This window comes from Harmonia axyridis, chromosome 6 (assembly GCF_914767665.1).
Source record: "Harmonia axyridis chromosome 6, icHarAxyr1.1, whole genome shotgun sequence".
Lineage (NCBI taxonomy): Eukaryota > Metazoa > Arthropoda > Insecta > Coleoptera > Coccinellidae > Harmonia > Harmonia axyridis.
The window spans coordinates 1,331,630-1,348,121 of NC_059506.1; the positions used below are offsets into that span (position 1 = coordinate 1,331,630).

The 16,492-nt window shown below is 33.8% G+C and overlaps 1 protein-coding gene across 10 annotated transcripts in view; it reads right to left on the bottom strand.

Annotated features, from left to right (window-relative positions):
* LOC123682809 (protein Gawky) overlaps positions 1-16,492 on the bottom strand; it is a 61,696-nt gene that overhangs the window by 36,209 nt on the left and 8,995 nt on the right. For 3 of the 10 annotated variants that reach the window (XM_045621614.1, XM_045621609.1, XM_045621605.1), the window contains exons 1-6: positions 7,964-8,174; positions 6,347-6,983; positions 4,504-4,626; positions 4,205-4,449; positions 2,364-2,696; positions 146-208 (exon numbers count right to left, since the gene is read on the bottom strand). In XM_045621614.1, the coding sequence (XP_045477570.1) occupies positions 146-208; positions 2,364-2,696; positions 4,205-4,449; positions 4,504-4,626; positions 6,347-6,950 (1,368 nt within the window). In that variant the 5' untranslated portion in view covers positions 6,951-6,983; positions 7,964-8,174. Of the gene's footprint in view, positions 1-145; positions 209-2,363; positions 2,697-4,204; positions 4,450-4,503; positions 4,627-6,346; positions 6,984-7,802; positions 7,824-7,963; positions 8,175-16,492 lie in introns of those variants that run through there. The other 7 variants (XM_045621615.1, XM_045621612.1, XM_045621611.1 and 4 more) reach the window with 5 other exon arrangements.

Sequence of the window (16,492 nt, forward strand, 5' to 3'; positions counted from 1 at the left end):
AAGGAGTTCATGACATAAATTACAAAGTTAAATTCACATCCACAAAAAATGCAATCTTTCATTTCTCCTCAAATCAAACTTATTTTACGTCTGAAAATTATCATTAAATCACAGAATATTATTAGAAAAAAAAAGTTCTTTTCACCGTTGAATTCGTTTCGATCCTTTTCTTGAAAATGGTCGTTTGGCGTTTATCGTTTATTGTTTGCTGTTGGGGGAGAGAACTTCAATTAATTCATATTTTTTTTATACATAAAACTGATCAGATCAAATAATTCCTCAAGCGATCAGGTACCGTGAACATAATTAATGAAAAAAGCATCAAGACAGACAAGAAGTGAACTTTTTTTTTCAGATAGTTCAGGTACCTTCCCCTCTCAATTGCATTCAAGTTAATATTCTGGCGAAAGATCAATCCCTGCATTTCAAACAATCTAGTTTCATTTTCACTGAAATTATTAGAATATTCTGAGTTGAATAGAAAATTTTCAACAAGGGTTAATTTGAATAATGGAAATTGTTTGAATTTAGGATCATGCACCGCATCAAGAGGAAATTGGCTTTCTGTGAATTTTTCATATGTTGTAGAGCTCATGATGCTGATAAAATGTCTTCATTGTATCACCCCTCTGAATTCAACTTCTTAGATTATAAAGGATGTTTTTTTTTAGAGCTATAGAACTGCAATAAAATTTTTAGAGCTATAGAATTGCAATAAAACAACGATAGATTATTCGATTGACATGAATTCTATTTATCCGCAAGATAATCTTGTGGTATTACATTTTAAATATGATTTCTGGCATATGTCCGCCACGGCTGGCTCGGATGTAGTCCAATCTGGACGTCCAATTTTCGATGACTTTTTCCAACATTTGTGGCCGTATATCGGCAATAACACGGCGAATGTTGTCTTCCAAATGGTCAAGGGTTTGTGGCTTATCCGTATAGACCAATGACTTTACATAGCCCCACAGAGAGTAGTCTAGCGGTGTTAAATCACAAAATCTTGGAAGCCAATTCACAGGTCCAAAACGTGAAATTAGGCGGTCACCAAAAGTGTCTTTCAATAAATCGATTGTGGCAAGAGCTGTGTGACATGTTGCGCCGTCTTGTTGGAACCACAGCTCCTGGACATCATGGTTGTTCAATTCAGGAATGAAAAAGTTAGTAATCATGGCTCTATACCGATCACCATTGACTGTAACGTTCTGGCCATCATCGTTTTTGAAGAAGTACGGACCAATGATTCCACCAGCCCATAAAGCGCACCAAACAGTCAGTTTTTCTGGATGTAACACGGTGTTTCGACATACACTTGAGGATAAGCTTCACTCCAAATGCGGCAGTTATGTTTGTTGACGTAGCCATTCAACCAGAAGTGCGGTTCATCGCTAAACAAAATGAAATGGACGTAGTGCGCGATACGTATTCCGCACAACACCATTATTTTCGAATTAAAATTGCACTATTTGCAAGCGTTGTTCAGGCGTGAGTCTATTCATGATGAATTGCCAAACCAAACTGAGAATAAATCACTTGACAGCTGTTAAATCGGTCGCCATCTTGAACAGTAATGCCAACTTAAAGTTATATACTTCGAAAAAAAAAACACCCGTTACATACATTATAGATATCTCAGTTTAATTCAGGAGATGTTACATCAATCGCAAATGATGATCCCACAAAATATCTGGCAATGAATGAAATTCCACTGCTCAATTTATTGGATATCACCGAAGAACTTGATATCTTTGGACTCACCCTGTATATCTTTTGTGTCTGCAGGAATAATTTTTCTCTATAGTGGACTTCAATCGGCTGTATGAACAATCAATGCATACTCAAGTTTATATATTCGAAAAAGTTTTTTCACAATTGCCATTTGAAACTTTGGAAGAGTTATTTTTATCACCCTATATAATCTAAAACGGTTGGATTTAGAGCGGTGATGTGATGAAGATATTTGAACAGCATTACAAGCTCTACAATATGAAAAATTTGAGGAAATTCACCAAAAGCAAACTTCTCTTTGATGCTTTCCATGATCCTTTGTTCAAAAATTAAAATTGTATCTTCTCACAAAACGTATTGTTATATAGCTGGTCTAACATAAATTGGCCGTAACTTTATACCTTCTTCATCTGCTTAGCCACCCCAACATCTCATGCTACAACTGAATTCGCATTTTCACCTTTCATAATTTTTGAGCTTCTTCTTGTTTCTTGATATAGCTCAACAAAATCATAATTCACCATACGATTTTGGAGCCATTATTGACAATCCTAGCGTCATTTTCTCTTCAAATAGGCTTCAATAACTTGAGGAATCATAAAATCTCATTATTAAAAACATAGAATTACCTTTTTGGGAGGTCCGCCCCACATGGCAGCTCCGTTGGCGGAGTTGTTACCTCCCCATTGTTGTTGATTGGGAACTCCGGTCCAAACGTTAGAGCTATCAGTTTCGTCATCTTCACCCCAAGTACCACCGATGTTTGACGATGGGGTATGGCCCCAAGGGGCCTTCTGCTGAGGTTGCGGTGGGGGTTGACCGCCATTACGAAGATTAGCCTCCCACAATTCAGTACCATTATTGACAGACGGCTTCCAGGGCAAGTTTCCTGAACCGTCTATTTTGTTCGGTGGTTCAGGACTTCCAGGGATGTCCCAATTGGTGTCTTGGTTTACATGTTGCTGCGAAGAGGAGAAATATAGCAAATTCAGTTTGTTTAGAGTGCAAGCAAATCTGGAAATGCAACAAAGCCAGGTCAAAAGCTCTATCTAATTCAATAAAACTTCTGAATTATAAGATTTCCACAAAACTTTATTTTGATGGTTTTCACTTCAGTTATGTTATGTCTAAGATGCAATTCTGTGCATCTTAGTTATGTCAAACTGATATGATTATGTTTCCATGTATATCTATGTTTAGATTTTAGATGTCGTAGTGAAGTCTCATCACTTGGGCAAAAAATTTGAAGAGAAAATATGTAGTTATTTTTGTAAAAGGCGTAAATTGCTAATTTTCCTTACACAAGTATAGTTATATAAATGATGCAAGAGAAGCAAAACAAACAAAAGATAAAGAATGATCTCATGTGTTCCTATTTTTTTTTTGGAAATGAAATAGGACTTTCTGACCTCAAGATAGTCTACTGTGCCACTTAACCTATAAATCGTGCATCCAATATAATTTTTTTTTGCAATTCAACATGGCGATTCCGAGATAAAAGGTTTTTCAATAGAAGATTTCATTTTGGACCTTATCTCTTACATGGGCCTAAAGAAAAAGTCTAACGACGGATTTCATAAAACTTTGACTGAACAACTTTTTGATTGTAGTTTGAAATCTATGGTCTATCTATGGTATCTAAATGTCAAAAATGAACTGAAATTGAACAGAAATTAAGAATCCAAAGGTTTCTTATTGGAAACAAAACCAAAATAAATTATCTTTGCATTAGTGTTGAGCAATACTTCGAAGAGTGAATACTCTTGATTGTAAAGTTCAATATTTTGAATATGAGGTATTATCAAAGAGAAAATTAATCAATTTGATTATAAAATTGACAAAATATTAACATTGTACCAAAATGATAGGCGCATAGAAACGAGTGGCGAAAAAACACTTAATAAATGAATAGTAATTTATAATACAAGTGCAGAAGGCATTGATATTCTTCCACGAGTTAAAAATTCAAAAATGAGCCACAAAATGATGAGTTCTTGGATGAACAATTGTTAGAATGATCCTTCTGTACAAGTATTATGCATTAATATTTCTAATTCACTGAATTTTATCATTTAGTGATTTTTACATTGAAAAATGTTGATTGGCAGAACTGTTTTCTGTATCACAATTTTGACAGATAATAGATGAATCCATGACAGGAGATTAGAGAGTTCCGAGTATCAATATGTGTGAAACTGAGATATACCTGCACGATTTTCCACAGAATTAGAGGAATTGATTTTTTTGTAAATTGTAAAATATATCAACAAAACTTTCAGACCTAGACAGGATGAGACTATGCATTCAGAAAATATTCACTTTATTTTGTTTATTTCACTTCCAGGATAACCTCCTTTTTAATTTGCTTTTTCATTCTACCCAATTCGAAACATAAAATATAACGTTTCCAGAAAAACAGAATAAGTTTTTTTCAGATGAATCGAAAGAAATAAATCGAAATGTAACTTACTCCACCCCAGCCATCTTGACTGAAAATGGCTTCACGCATATTGCTGAGCTGCTCCAATTGCTGCTTTGTGGTTGAATTTGTCGTTGCCAATGTGTTGAGTTGAGAAGTATTATTCGCAACACTCGCAGATGGCACATTATTAGTACTTTGTGACTTGGCCCCAGGTTGTCCCCACCCAGAATTGTTCGACTGAGATGTTGGTGGCTGTTGCCCGCCAGATGTAATATTAGAGTTGGTCTTATTACCTATAACGAAAGTTGTCTACGTTTGGGAAACACTCAGAGACCAATAATATTTACCATCTTGTGATGTAGGTCCCTGATTTGAGGCCGGTGGTCTATTGGAGTTTGCGTTCCATTGTTGACTGCCCGCGTTGCTTTGGTTTGCAGGATTGGCTGTTCCCCAGCCACTTGAATTGCCAGCTGCATATGAATTTTTTTTATAGTGGCTTATATTGTTGAACTGAATTATCAATTAATTTAAGGGGTATATATTGCCGATTAGATATCGATGACCATGAAAATTGTTGCTTTAGCAGTTTTGCTAATGACACAATCAGACAGTTTGTGATTTTGTGAAAAGATAAAATGTCATTAGATGAATTCCATAAAACCAAAAAAGCCATGAGAAAATTTTCTCTTTAATGACATTCCATGAGATTTCATCACAAGATCAAATAAAATCACCTTGCCTATTTAGCAAGGAAAGTTACTTTATTATTTCGGAATTAAATATCATAACATTTGCTGAAACTTTTCGCTGAAAAACTACCATGATTGTTTTTCTATGGTATTTTGTCAGTATAAAACATTAAAAGTGAAAAATAATAATAATAGGAATTTCGTTTTGACTTAATTATTGTATGAAAAAATCTATTCTACAATTTTCCTTTAAATTTTGCGATTTTCGAAATACTTGAGACTTCTTTGTAGTACTGTTCTCGATGTAAAAACTATTTTCTTATTTTTGATAAACAGGTAGACTAACTTTTTTGTCTCTGATAGTTGTTGTAATATCACGTTGCAAAGATATCAAGAGCATCAATTATCAACATCTCATTAAGTGTCAACTGGAATATCCAAACAATGGTGTGTTTACTGATTAGATAATGTTTAAAATTTCCAGATTTCTGGATTTAACCAAACTTGCTACTGAAGAACTTTTTAAGTATTTACTGAAAATGCCTGCTTTCATTTAAGTCCCTAATAAAATTATTCTCTTTTTTCTTGAACATTTTCATTGTAAAAATAATATTAAAATAGGTGAAAAATGTTAATGTTAAAGAATTTAGAAAAAATTCATTATCCTTCAAAGTAATAAAACAATTCCATTAATGTGCATCCTCAAGTTCACACCTGAGTTGAAGTTTACCAAGCTCTAATAATTCTTTAAATAATGCTATAAACTTAGATGCACTAGAAATGTTCAAATGAGTTGAAAAACCTGACAAACTGAATATTCAGAGCAAATCCATAGTTGAATAATCAACATTAACATTTAATGACACATATGAAAATATATAATCAATCTTGAATAATATAACTCATATGGGATGATAATTTGGGGATTTTCTAGGCAGTATATGATTAATTGTATTTTTTTCAATTTTTAGATTCAAGGTTTAGATTTTTAGTTTATAATTTTCACAAATCTGAATTATCGCAGAAAGATAAATTAATACATTCACTTTCTGGAACGTAAATTTTGAAAATTTGAGGAGAGTTCAAGCTTTTTCACCTTCAACGATACTAATAGGTTATTGTTGAAAATAATGAAACGGAAGTTTAAAAAATATTGTTACAAATTCAATAGAAGTGTTTTACAGAATGGAGTAAAAAAAATACTTCTATACATAAATAAGTGAAATTCTGCCATTTATTTTTCTAGAATTCATTGAAATTGAATGCAGAAAAAGGTTAACTGATCCTATTTGAATTATAACATCTAAACTTTTTCGTAAAGGGTTAAATTGTTTATGATTATGAAATTGAAGGTGAATTGTTTGGAATTTTATTTGAATATGCAATGCAATATCAAAAAATCTTTAGGACAGAAATTGTTCAGCCATCCTAATTCGGTTCTTAAACTAGGCGTTTCCAAAAACAAAGCAGAAGGTCTAGTAAAGAAAGGAAATAAACTTACCATTATTATTACCAGCCGGCTGAGTATTAGATGAACCCCAACTTGAAGTGCCAGAGCTTTCTCCCCCTCCTCTCAACCTAAGGGGACTCGAGTAGATCAATGATCCAAAATCATTTGTGCGCATTTCGTCTAGTAATCCATTACAAGAGTTGTCGTTGTTATCGCAGCTCTCACTGAGGTCTTTCATCAGGTTATAGAGGTCAAATTCTTCGAGGTCATCAGACTTTTGGTTGGGAATGTCTTGTCCGAAAGCACCAAACTTATCATCTAACTTAGAGCTATTATTGTGGGCGACCATATTCAGGTCAATACGTTGTATTTTTGGTACGGTAACAGAATTCAGAAGACAGTTATCGGTCACAGATTGCATCCTTATATTAGAGTTGCAGCCTTCAGAGGGACAGCAACTTGAGCCAGGTATCACAGATAGGTCACCTAACGTGTAGGTAACAAAGGGTGGGCTTGGAGGGTTGGCTCGTACCCCCCAAGCTGCCCGAGCGACTTGTACTGGGGGTGCGCGGCCCCTCATGGCTGACAATTGAGGCACTTTGTAGGTAGGAAATGTAGATTTCGGCTCGGAAAGGGCGGGGGCGCGCATTGTCATTAGTGCTCCATATCAGTCTGGCCAGCCAGAGATCTAAAAAAAATATATATTTGTAAATATGAGCCTCTCATTTGAACTTTGAATTATTTCCCATTAAAATATTACATAAAATCAATTTTTCCTTAAAAGGATATCAACCAATCTTGATTTCAATGACAAAGAATATACCAGCAAAAGTTTTCCTGGAGATATCTTACACAGAATGTACCAAAATTTTTAACCTAAAAATGTCGATCTATATTTATTATAAATTGAGATACATAATAAACGAGGAAATCCAAAAAGAAAATAGTTTGATAATCAACAAACGCAAATCTGGGATAGGTAGTCCATATTCAAGAAAAAAAGTTGCACATTTATAGTTCAAGAAAACACATGCAGAAGTGAACAGAAACATTTAACCTTTCAGGGACGCCCAGGTTATTCTGATAGAATTGAACCATTTTCAGGTCACTTTCAACACTTTGGGACTACTTTTACAATTATTCTAATCGTGTGAACTGTGAATAAGCATATTTTACTATTCAGGGAACAGCAAATAAATGAAAATAAGAAAGTATGTAAACATAGAGTTGCCAGGTCTGACTTAACCAGGAGATTATTAATGGTCAATAATATACTCAAAGTTCATTTCGTGTATTTAACAGTGCAATGAAAACTACCTTATATTTCCATAAGACCCATAATAATACAAACCCCAAATATATGACAGACGAAACACTAACGATTACATAAAATAGGATAGCAATATGGACTAACTGTATATTGCCTAGTCAATCGAGTAGGCAGAAACTAAATTTAGAAAACTGGTTGCATAGATATACATCAAGAAATAACATCAAATGGACCAACCATATCAAATTACACGGGTAGAATAAGATTATTGTTGAGAAAACACTGAAATAGTATAAAAATACAGTTCAACCAGACTACAAATATGGACGACAGGAGTTAATTATTGAAAATAGGGGGGAGCATAAAAACACACAAGTCATTATAGAATGCGCACTTACTATTTTCACAGGTAAAAATTGGATGAATTATCACACAAACGAAACAGAATACTTAATATCACAATTAGTTCGACAATTTGGCGTTAAATGGTTATATATTTGTCTTTGCGGGCACCTACGATTTGTTTATTGATCCGCATTTACGTGGCAGGGTTAACTTGACTGTCTTGCTCGCTTGCGGAACGATGAAACTGTTCGTAAACCAGATTCGACAATGATCGGTACCGATCGCGCGATTTCGAAAGATTGCCAACCGGGGAAGTAAGTTTTGAGTACGTTGTTGTACGCCGGCTAATAAAAGGTAGAAGATCCATATTTAATGAATAGAAAAAACCGCATTAAATACCTTTTTGAAAATCATAGATAAGCACAATTGAATAATTGATATGATATGATTCGGATAAAAGTATGGCTGATAGCCGATATTTGATGAAGAATCTACAATAGCAATAGGTACCTGAAACCTGATCTAGTTCACATGAATGAGAAACATAAAAACCCAAAATTTTCACTTGTAAGGATAAACATGAAAGGTTAATTAGAACAGTAATATCCTACATCTTGGAACTTCCTTTATTATCAGCAGTGAATGATTCAAATCCATTCAAAAATCAATTCGAAAGCACGTGACGAGAGCATCGAATACAAGATGATCCCCATTGTTTTTGGCTCTTTTCAATAGGTATATCGTTAAAAACGAAAAATGGAACGATTCACATCAGCGTTGAAATACTATGAAAATAAATTTTTGTCACGATACATTCTTACGTCACTGAGAATTGGACTTTGAGAGTTGATAGTGGTTATTCTTCTAATGATATTCAAATTCAATATTTGTTTATAATAAGATAAATATCAAAACTGCCATTAAAACCCCATTGGTCGTTTTCTGAGTGTGAGGAAATTATTTTAGAAACCTGAAATATTTGATACACATTAGGAGAAATATTTGCCTTTGAAGAGAAATCGCTTCAACTCAACGTTCATATATTCATAATAGAAAATTATAAAAAAATCAACGACAAATGAAACATTACATTAGAGTATGTAAAAGGAAGATTTTCAGCATGAACAGATTTAGACCTTACATTTGGGTAGGTATTTAATTATGTTTTGAGCAAAGTTGAGTGAACATTTTTCTGTGAATTCTCGAGTAAAATTTGAAGTAATGCGAGTTGCAAGCATGTAATTGGCTCACGAAAATAGTAATATAAGTAGCGCTGAAATTTCCACGGGTTGACTTAATGCAATAATAAGTACATATTTGATACTCTCTTTTTACTATTTTTGGAATATTCGATTTGGAATTGGGAATTGATAATTCTTGGTAAGACTAAGAACCTAATATATATTATTTTTATTTTAACAAACATTGTGTATTTTTCATTGTTTGTGTGTTGATTTATGATAAAACGTTATATGTCTATATTTCTTTTTGATCAGATTACCAGTGGATATTTCCACACAATTCATAACTTCAAATCAAATTTAGTGTGTTTATTATTGTATGATATATTGTTACTGGAAATTGATCATTTGATTTTGTAATTGGAATTTGAAAATTACAAACATTGTGAAGAAGAAGAAGTCAGGAGCATGCACCAATTACGCCCTTAAAGACCACATAACTGTATACAGGGATACCCAAAAGTGAATTTAACGCATGGGTGAACGAGCGCTGAAGAGCTCCTGACTTCACGTCGATGCTTTCCTTTTTTTCTTTTCGTTGTTTTGCTTGAATTTTCTTTGATTCTGGTGACACAGTCTATTCGAAATTTCGCATAAAGCTTGAAATTCTTATTAGAAATATTTACGTAAAATCTCATCCCGATCGGATGTGTTGTTTTATTCATTATATTTCTTTAATTATCTATGTTTCTAATCATGTGATTGATCAGCTTGGTGAATAATATATTATGCTCTCGCTACTGATGAAAATTTCGAGGTCAAAATAAATTTTGTCCGTCCGCAGACTCAAGAATGGAATGAATGTGTTAGACACTAATAAACATAACCGAATATCTCGGTTATGTTTTAGAGATGAGTTTCAAATTAATCCGATTTAACACCGTTAGATTTTTGTGTTTGGTCGCATTTAAAGAACAACATTCATCAAATTGAAAACATTGAGAAAATCTGACGGTGTTAAATCCGGAGACCCTGGTGGCCACCGAATATTTTTATTATCTGAAGTTCAAAGATTATTCTGAATTGGCACTAGGATGATTTGCTGAGTCAAACTGAAACTTTTGATGATTTTTATAGTTTGATAAGAAATTCATATGTAGGTATATCATGTCATATATTTTTGAGAAGAAAAAAATAACAATATTACTTCTTATAGAAATTTTTATGGTTTACATTTAAAGAAACACAAGTTTGTATTATAAATTCGAAACTAACTGCAATAAAATAGTTTTTTATAATACAAGTGCAGAAGGCATTGATATTCTTCCACGAGTTCAAAATTCAAAAACGAGCCACGAAGTGGCGAGTTTTGGAATGAACGAGTGGTAGAATGAGCCTTCTGTACGAGTATTATACATTATTTTCTCTAATTCATTGCATTTTCATTGAAATTAATGAAATATTTCCATAAATATATTTTAGTGATTTTTGCATTGAAAAATGTTGGTTGGTAGAACTGATTTCTTTAAGGCAAATTGATGAATTGACAGATAAAGCCGTGGCGGAAAGTTCGGAGTACCAACATAGAATAATAAAATATAACCATGAAAACTGTGCGTTTCTGATATATTCTCGCACGATTTTGTTCTACAAGATGTGGAAGAATGAACGGAATAACCACAGAATTAGAGAAAACAAATAATGGAACCATTGAAATCTATGGATTCTACGGAAAAAAGTACCTGTAGGATGTCTTTTTTTCATGTTTATAGCACCAATAATGAAGAAGTTATGACAACTTTTCATTCACGGTAATTTTTCAATTTTTTTTTTTAGATTTATAACAGTTGTATTTATGAGGTTTCGGTTTTCACAAAATAAATTATCTCAAAAATCGAGACCGAAAATGTGCCATTCATTTTATCTTAGAAGAGTTCACGGGAATATGTGGTTCCTAAGCAATTGGCGCATGAATGACGAGCGCTCAAAAGCTCCTGACTTCACCTCATTGCTCATTTTTGTAGTATTGTTTTTCTTATTATCTTTATTTCTTTATGAATGAAATTATATTTGGTAATCACTGTAAATCTTAGGATGCTTTCTTTCCAAGAAACTCTACCACGCATTTGAAAGTTGTAGGAGTAGGACCCAAACAAACAAATCTGACATATGGCCCTATTGATTGAATAGACAGGGTGATACCAGGTAAAAGAGTGATGTCGAATGACCGAAACCACCTACTCTGACGGTACTGACGCTTGCAGAACTAAAGCTGAAGCAGAAACCCAAACAATGAAAACTATTTCGGTTTTGGGTTCGTAGTGCCATTTGAAGTCAACTGAAATTCCAGAAGGTTCGAGACTAGGTTCCAGGTGTATCATAACTTGCGTCATCGGTGAATAGAGATGCTTCGAGAAATGTGAGATTTTTTTGAAAATTATGTAAGAGGTTCCATAGGTTGTAATTTTTTCCTTGGAGACATGTCCTATGCTGAATCTATGTCAATGTAAATATGTGGTTTGAAGGATAAATATACTGTGTCCGTAAAGTATGGAACAAATTCATTTTTAGCTGAACAGACCATTTCAAGAAATAATCCTGAAACACGTCGATTTTTTATTTTAATTTAGCGTATTTTAAAATAATAATCTAATATACAGGGTGAATTACTTTCGAATAATGACGTCACCGTAATTTTTTTTTAAATAGAACACCCCCATTTTGTCTCAATTTTGTGATTACTCTAGCTGAGCTGATTCCAAAAATGTATCAAATGTTTATTCCAATTGGTACAGGGTGGACAAAAGTACAATAGTTTTGTGTGTGTGCTCATAAAGTAACGCGTAACATTCTTCATTAGTTAAATTAACAATATTATCAAAAATACTTATTGTCTAGCGGCAATTGGTTTGAATGTAACACCCTGTAATTTGTTACATTTTGAGATTAATAAAAATGAGCTGTTTCCAAACATGTTTGGTACTTGTGGTCTAGCAGACAGAATATGAAAGGAATATTGTCTAGCGGAAATTGGTTTGAATGTAACATCCTGTAGTTTGTTACATTTTTAAATTGATAAGAAATAATTTCTATCATATTCTGTCTGCTAGACCACAAGTACCAAACATTGTTGGAAACAGCTCATTTTTATTAACCTAAAAATGTGACAAACTACAGGGCGTTACATTCAAACCAATGGCCGCTAGACAATATGTATTTTTGATAAGATTGTTAATTTAACTAATAAAGAATGTTACGCGTTACTTTTATGAGCTCACAAAACTATTGTATTTTTGTCCACCCTGTACCAATTGGAATCAACATGTGATACATTTTTGGAATCAGCTCAGCTAGAGTAATCGGAAAATTGAGACAAAATGGGGGTGATCTATTTAAAAAAAATGACGATGAAGTCATTACTAGAAAGTAATTGACCCTGTATATTAGATTATTAACTTAAAATACGGTAAATTAAAATAAAAAATCGACGTGCTTCAGGATTATTTCTTGAAATGGTCTGTTTAGCTAAAAATGAATTTGTTCCATACTTTACGGACACAATGTATAATAACAATAATAATAATCTTTCTTCATTTAGTAAAAAATAACTAGTTTGAACTTCAAAATAAAATTAACAAACATTTCTCAAAAATATATACATTTTGGATAGCCCGCCATGTGGGCAGCTGTCACTTTTGAAGCTTCCGGCTAACTGAATTTGACAAATGAAACCACTCCATTACTAAAAATGGAACGGTACACACTTAAACAACACATTGAAATTGTTAAAATTCACTTCAAAAATGGTGAAAATTTTGCAGTAGCAATTAGTAAAAATAAAGCACTTCTGAGTCGTCGTGAATCAACTTTCGGCCGGCAATTGTGGAACTGTTGGCAAAATTTGAGCTATTGGTGCAAGTTATTGATGCGAAGAATTGAAACCGTGTGCGTCGTTCAAGAAAAACCGAGGAATCGAAAAATTTTTTTTTGACGACAACGTTTACTCATATCTGTAATGTAAGAAAGAAAGGTTTTATAACGAAGTTTGATCCAAAAATTACTCGAAATAATAGCATTTTTTTGATTACCGATACCGAAACCTTATACAGGGTTTTCGTAACTTGAAGGTACCAAGAAAAATGAGAGACTTCTTGAATAATTCAAAGAACAGAATGTCCTATACATGGGCTCACAAACGCTTTGTTTTCGAGATACAGGGTGTTTCTTGTACACCTACTTTTTTGTGATGCCTACAACAGTTTATTGAATTTAAATCAATCTTCTCTACAGATTGGGTAAATAAGTACCAAAACATTTTTCATCACAGCTTACTGGATTTTATAATTAGTTGAATTTTCCTGAGGATTACTGAAGAATTGTTTGACAAGAACAATTTACAATTTTCTAAACTACCGATAGTTACAAAAAAAAGTAATGGTGGAAAGAAACGGGAACCCTTCCAGAAAAAATTTCACCCTGTAGATTTGCATTCAAAATTAGAATATCACGCGATGAAAAGTTCAAGTTGGAATATCTATGCCAAATTTAAGTTGAAAATCTTGTGAAGGTGAGGTGCTATGAGAAAAAAAACTTGAACTTTAACATAGGAATTTCGAAAACAAATTGTTTGATGACCCATGTTATAGGACTTTATTTCTTAAAATGATCCGAGGAATCCGTCATTATCGTTCATGGGCGCCCGCAGGGGGGGGCCAGGGGGGGCCATGGCCCCCCCTGAGATTTTGGATGCCTCATTTTTCAGCACAACACCCTCAATATTACTTTCTCAATCCAAAGGGTAAGGAAAAAAGGAAAGTAATAGATTCACAACTATTTTCCGGTTTTCAATGGAATTAGATACTATACATATAATCCATAATCGGCAGAGGTATTTTTTGAATTAAAAACTTTTTTAGGCGCGTTGAGCACTTCTTGGGTGAAGAAAAATCATGGAACCGAAAGCACTCCATGCGTGTCAATTTGTTTATAAATTCATCTTATACACTGCGTCCGTAACCGTTAAGTATGGAACAAAATTCATTTTCAGCTAAACAGACCATTTTAAGAAATAATCCTGAAACATGTCGATTTTTTATTTTAATTTACCGTATTTTAAAATAATAATCTAATATACAGGGTGAATTACTTTCGAGTAATGACGTCAGCGTCATTTTTTTTTAATGGAATACCCCCATTTTGACTCAATTTTCCGATTACTCTGGCTGAGCAGATTCCAAAAATGTATCACATGTTGATTCCAATTGGTACAAGGTGGACAAAAATACAATAGTTTTGTGTGTGCTCATAAAGTGACGCATAACATTCTTTATTAGTTAAATTAACAATATTATCAAAAATACGGCAATTGGTTTGAATATAACACCCTGTAGTTTGTTACATTTTTAGATTAATAAAAATGTATAAAAATAAGAAATAATTTCTTTCATATTCTGTCTGCTAGACCAAAAGTACCAAACATGTTTGGAAACAGCTCATTTTTATTAATATAAAAATTTAACAAACTACAGGGTGTTACATTCAAACCAATTAGCGCTAGACAATAAGTATTTTTGATAATATTGTTAATTTAACTAATAAAGAATATTATGCGTTATTTTATGAGCACACACGAAACTATTGTATTTTTGTCCACCCTGTACCACTTTTAGTGATCTTTTGAAATTCAGAGTAAACGCTGGTGATAAAAGTAAATACAGAAATAGAAAGAAACGGAATACTGATGTCGCCTACAACAATCATGGATGCCTTATTGTTTTTCAATTATTTTCATTTTGCCCCCCCTGAGAAAAATTTCTGCGGGCGCCCATGTTATCGTTTGTACCTCCAATTTAACAATTAGGAACACACTATATAGTCGATTCAAAACAGAGACAGCACAGACAATTTTTCGATGCGAATAACTCAGTTCAGTTCTGATACTGATATTGAAAACAGTAAACAACGAGTAAGTGTATACCGATGACGAATGCAAAAGTCACAGAAGGCAAAACAAGGGGGATGCCGACAAAACGGGTAGATAAATAAAAATAATAAACCTTGGACTTTGACATGATCTTACTGCAATAAAAGTAAACATCTTGAAAGCGATAATAAACTCATAAATCGTAAAAGGTCCGTTTTTTTGGATCCGTGTCGATTTTAAAGAAAAGTAAAAAATAGTATTGGTTCATTTTATGGAAAAATTTTCGTTCTTCGTCTTTGAAAGAATTCTGAAATGTTATATTTGGGAAATCTGGGGGAGGGGGTTAATTACCTCCAGTACCCCCCCATTTCAACGCCCTTGGAATGGATTGCGCTACCGAGATATAATTAATGATTTTTATGGAAGGAATTGGAAGACATTGATGTGGACGACGTTCATTTTCAACAATACAGCGCTACGTGCAACACAAGTTACGAAACAATCGCAATTTTGATGATCACAATTGGCCACAGGGATCTTGTGATTTATCACGTTTGGACTTTTTTCTTTGGGACCACATGAAAGATAAGATAAGGCATATACCAATGCTCCACAATCGATTGAAGACCTTAAAGATGGAATTTGAGCAGTTATCGAAGACACACAGTCACAAATGTGTTTTTTTAGAGCTATAGAACTTTAAATTGCAATAAAACAACGATGGATTATTCGATTGACATGAATTTTATTTATCCGCAAGATAATCTTGTGGCATTACATTTTAAATATGATTTCTGGCATATGACCGCCACGGCTGGCTCGGATGTAGTCCAATCTGGACGTCCAATTTTCGATGACTTTTTCCAACATTTGTGGCCGTATATCGGCAATAACACGGCGAATGTTGTCTTCCAAATGGTCAAGGGTTTGTGGCTTATCCGCATAGACCAATGACTTTACATAGACCCACAGAAAGTAGTCTAGCGGTGTTAAATCACAAGATCTTGGAGGCCAATTCACAGGTCCAAAACGTGAAATTAGGCGGTCACCAAACGTGTCTTTCAATAAATCGATTGTGGCACGAGCTGTTTGACATGTTGCGCCGTCTTGTTGGAACCACAGCTCCTGGACATCATGGTTTTCCAATTCAGGAATGAAAAAGTTAGCAATCATGGCTCTATACCGATCACCATTGACTGTAACGTTCTAGCCATCATCGTTTTTGAAGAAGTAAGGACCAATGATTCCATCAGCCCATAAAGCGCACCAAACAGTCAGTTTTTCTGGATGTAACGGTGTTTTGACATACACTTGAGGATTAGCTTCACTCCAAATTCGGCAGTTTTGTTTGTTGACGTAACCATTCAACCAGAAGTGCGCTTCATCGCGAAACAAAATGAAATGGACGTAGTGCGCGATACGAATTCCGCACAGAACCATTATTTTCGAAATAAGATTGAACTATTTGCAAGCGTTGT